The 4674-nt window shown below is 38.0% G+C and overlaps 2 protein-coding genes across 3 annotated transcripts in view; both read left to right on the top strand.

Moving 5' to 3' along the window:
* The window catches only part of LOC103354186 (cytochrome P450 2J6-like), a 36564-nt gene that overhangs the window by 17657 nt on the left and 14233 nt on the right, over nucleotides 1-4674 (top strand). The gene's annotated exons all lie outside the window — the stretch shown is intronic.
* The window catches only part of LOC103354187 (cytochrome P450 2J1-like), a 25196-nt gene continuing 23070 nt past the window's right edge, over nucleotides 2549-4674 (top strand). Inside the window, exons 1-4 of the mRNA XM_008277481.1 lie at nucleotides 2549-2809; nucleotides 3266-3428; nucleotides 4248-4397; nucleotides 4505-4665. Coding sequence (XP_008275703.1) covers nucleotides 2627-2809; nucleotides 3266-3428; nucleotides 4248-4397; nucleotides 4505-4665 — 657 coding nt within the window. The 5' untranslated portion in view covers nucleotides 2549-2626. The remainder of the gene's footprint in view (nucleotides 2810-3265; nucleotides 3429-4247; nucleotides 4398-4504; nucleotides 4666-4674) is intronic.

The raw sequence follows: 4674 nt of genomic DNA, 5'->3' as shown, positions 1-4674 counted from the left end.
AATAATAATCGTCTTTGTAAAATGCAAAACATAATTTACAGTATGAATTTGAATGAAAGAAATTCAATGGAAAAGGTAAAAAAAAAAAATGAATCAGATGATGCGGTCCCATGAGGTTTATCTGACCTCAGAGACTTTATTGACTATTATATCATAATAACATCATATATCAAGCCAGGCAGTTATGGGTGAGGCTAAGATCAGGACGCTGTCACTGTGTCCCTGTGAAATCGTGATCGAGGGGAACAGTTTCATGGGCATGGATGATAACTTTAACATCACAATTACGAATTCACCACTAAAGAAAAAACAACAAGTAACATCAGTTGACTTTGTGGGAGGACTTTTACTAATAAAAGAGACAAACATAAGCTGATGATTGGTGTCTAACAGGAAAAGCCTGCCTCTACTTTGTAAAACCAGATGATTTAATAGCAGCGTGTGGCTCCTGTCCAACTTTATTAAACCAATATTGTCATTTGTAGTTCATCCACATCAGTCCATCTCAAAATATAAACATTTGGAGAAGGGCCATCTTCATCTATCTTTGCTGATGGATTTTTTAGAAGATGTGCATACTATAGAATACAGGCCAGCAGCCATTTTCTTGTCCATGTCTGGATCTGTAGCTCCTCCCCTTGACTGTTTTCACATGGTCTGTCATGACTGCTACCAACTGGGACGCAACCAAAACAATGGCTTTTTACACCATCTGTCTGTGTCTACCTTCACTAGTTTGCTGAAGACAACTGGCCATGCTTGTAAAATCTAACTTTTTCATAACAAAAAGGCAAACACATTAAAAAAAAAGAACAATGTTGCAAACATGTTCTTCATAGATCTTTACAGCTATTTACCAAATGAATCAGGCACTCCTGCCTCAGTGCATGATCCAAACTTGTCATTTTCAGTGTTTAGGTTGCAGCTTGGAGGTTGTTTTCTGTAGCAAAGTGAATTTTGAAAATGGTAAAAATTCAGATAGATAAAAAGGGACGACAAAGCCGTCTGAAACAAGCAACGGCACTTTCTCACCTGCAACCTACAACAGGTGAGTGGGACAAATGGGAGCCAGTCTCAAGTGGCCAATGAGGGATCTGCACTATTGGCACTCCCACGCTGGCTTCATCCCCCCCTCCCCCGGAAGTTGCTGCCTGCAAAGAATGCAGGCCTGGGAACTCAACGGTAAAGCAACTGATGGTTTCATGACATTATTAGTAATTATGGTTAATTACCTAATCACTTNAACTGGACTTCAGTTCGGACCTTGTACTTGGAGGAAATTTTAATAACTGGACCTCAGTGACTTTCAATTGAATACCCCTGATTTACATGGATGACTGAGGACAGTTTGGAGAGTTAGTCATGATTTGGGTTAAAAACATGAAGCGGCGAGGCTTAAAACTTGACACAAATACACTGAGTTTCTCAAGTTGACTGAGTTATGTAATGTTTTTCAGAAGTGCTTATCTATGCCGGTGAGAAAACATCTGGCTGACATCTGAATCCACTGGGAGCTTTTACTGTCCAGTCAGACCATTTTCTTAATGATAAAAAAAAAAAATTCAAAATAGCATTGCATTGGAGTGAGCAGAGGATTTGCTCTCTGCGTGCACCTCCAGTTACCACACCTTCTATTATATGATTTATATTTTGTTTATTTTTCAACTTGATTGACTGCTTTTAGATACCACACCTGACATTTCCACTGATTTACATGCAACAGTGCAATGAAACAGTTGGACCGACTTTGTCACAACTGCGCTTTGTTTTATTTGCTTGAGTCTATTTACACTATAAAAATCTAATCTCTGTTAGGTCACTGAAAAAATCGTGGAGATTTTATCAAGGAAATCACCTTAATTTATTGAACATATTTAACAGTGAAAATTGCTTTGGAAGGTTGTTGTTGTTGTTTTCTGTAGCAAAGTGAATTTTGAAAATGGTAAATCTCAGATAGCAGATAAAAAGGGACGACAAAGCTGCCTGAAATGAGGCAATGGCAGGTTTTTACCTGCAGCCTACAACAGGTGGGCGAGACAAATGGGAGTCAGTCTCAAGTGGCCATTCAAGGAACTGCAGTTTTGGCACTCCCACACTGGCTTAATTGTTCCGCCCTGAAAGTTGCTGCCTGCAAAGAATGCAGGCCTGGGAACTCAACGGTAAAGCAACTGATGGTTCCATGACATTATTAGTCATTATGGTTAATTACCTAATCACTTTAACCCTGCACCCTTTGATTCTGTCAAACATATCTCTTACATTCACTGTCAAAAACATCCATCTTCTGCACAAATCCTATATTCAAATGTGCCTTCACATATTTTACCTTTCTTTGTCAACTGCATCAATGATTCACGAACAAATTAATTATTGTGTAGCAGTTTATATCATATCAATAAAGTTATTTTTAACACCTCACTGTGTCCTTAAAATGCAGTTCACATTCCTCTATTCAGCTGCAACAGGAAGAGTTCATGCTTCGGTCTTGTTTATGCCTCCAGTGTTACGTAACATAGTTGGGGGTTGGTTTCCTCGACCACCGTCTCACTCAGATATTATCAGACCACCACATTGTCAGCTGAATACAACTAGGGTTCCTCAGAGGGCTTTTAAAAATATATTCAACATGATTTTTCAGGCGCTTTTTGATTCGATGGATATTTCGGGTTGGCTTCTGTTTGGTTTTGCGTTGCTGCTTTTGATTGATGTGGTGAGAAACTGGAGACCTCACAACTTTCCTCCTGGACCCTGGGCTTTGCCTTTTGTAGGAAATATCTTCACTGGGCTTGACTTCAAAACAATTGAGAAGGTGAAGTGAACAGCTACACTTTTATATGCATTTATGTGCAAGTGTTTTCCAAGAGCAGAGTGTGGAAAAATAGAACAAATCTTTTGATATCCATGAGGCAATTTGTCTTACAGACCGCAGCCTTGTGAACACAACATACAAGACATAAAGATAAATGCATGAAAACAAAAGTTTGCAACTCCGATAGTTTGTTCTTAACATTTTTCACAAATCCCCACAGATCACGTCAGCATCAGGGAACAGCACTGACAAAGTGAAACTGACTGTATTATGAGCAAAAACATCAAAGACTGACAGTCTGTAGCAGTGGCTTCAATGAAGATTTAACTAATTTAAAGTTAGTTTAATTTAACAACGTGCTAATGTCTTCTTTTTTAAGCATTTCATCAGATGCATCTATTTGAAGTCTTTGTGAAATATTTCCTCTCTTGAAAAGTCATTTCTTTTTCAATGCAGCTGGCTCAGGAGTACGGCCCTGTGTTCAGCCTGAGGAAAGGCAGTGAGAGGTTGGTGTTTATTTCAGGATACAACATGGTCAAAGAGGCTCTTGTCAACCAGCTGGACAGTTTTACTGATCGACCAATTGTCCCTCTCTTCCACGAGACCTTCAAAGGCATCGGTGAGTAGTTCAATGAGTTCCAGAAAACATGAATGTATGCTGTAACTATTATTTTTGACAGTATTAGGCTCCTTCTCCAGACAAAACTAAATAAATTAATTCTGAGTGGAGGATTTTTACCTTCAAAGTAATGATCATTTCACATCTACGCTCTGACGTCGTCCCTCCTCCAGAGATTTCCCAAACTCAGCGCAGCAGAGATAAAGGAGTGACCGTCAATGTTTTGTTTTGAAGTACATTTTAAATATTCCATCATTTCTTCTGTGATTTTACTAGATGTTATCTGTAATTTAACAAAACTGGGAAAATCTGCAAAACAGCAGTTAATAAAATCATTTTCCCATTTTTCAAACAATGATATAAAACTTTTTTTTCATGTAATGGCAAATACATGTAAAATCAATAAATTTTCGCTGATTTAAAGGCAGTTTAAAAAGTGGCTTTAAAGAGCAAATTGCTTTTGTAAAAACACTGATTGTTGATGTGGCCATTATTTACAGATTTAGTGGGGTTTTTTTTCTAGGTTTAACATTTAAATGAATACTTTTTTTCTGTGATTTTATAAGGTGCTATCTGTAATTAGCTTTAACAAAACAGGATAAATCTGTACAAAAGCAGTAAATAACTGAAAAAAAATGCGAAAAAATGTTTTGTTTTGTTTTTTTTACTGTATAGGTCATCATAGGTAAGAGTTGATAAATACGTTAAAGCAGAGGGTTAATAAATACAACACAATGCATTATTATTATTCTGAAACTACATGCATCATCATCTGTACAGAGACTGCTTTGGAACCAATTTGATGTAACATCCTCACAGGTATAGCTATGAGCAACGGTTACCTGTGGAAGAAGCAGAGGAAGTTTGCCAACACTCATCTGCGTTACTTTGGAGAGGGCCTGAAGTCTCTGGATAAATATATTGAAGTGGAGAGCAACTTCCTCTGTGAGGCATTCAAAGATGAGCAAGGCAAGTAGATTACAGGAATTCACTTGACTCAAGTTTTTGCTGAGCACTGAAGTGATCTCTCTACCATGATTGTGAATGATTTGAAATAAATTCTACAAAATTTCCAGGAAGACCATTCAACCCCCACTACACCATAACAAATGCCGTGGGTAACATCATCTTCTCTGTGGTCTTTGGACAACGCTTTGAATACAGCGACCCAACCTTTCGTAATATTCTAGAGTTGGACAATGATGCTGTTATTCTCGCCGGTTCAGCTCAGACTCAGGTAATTCCT

Source organism: Stegastes partitus, unplaced genomic scaffold, assembly GCF_000690725.1.
Source record: "Stegastes partitus isolate 25-593 unplaced genomic scaffold, Stegastes_partitus-1.0.2 Scaffold98, whole genome shotgun sequence".
Lineage (NCBI taxonomy): Eukaryota > Metazoa > Chordata > Actinopteri > Pomacentridae > Stegastes > Stegastes partitus.
This window is presented reverse-complemented; position numbering and strand designations above follow the sequence as displayed.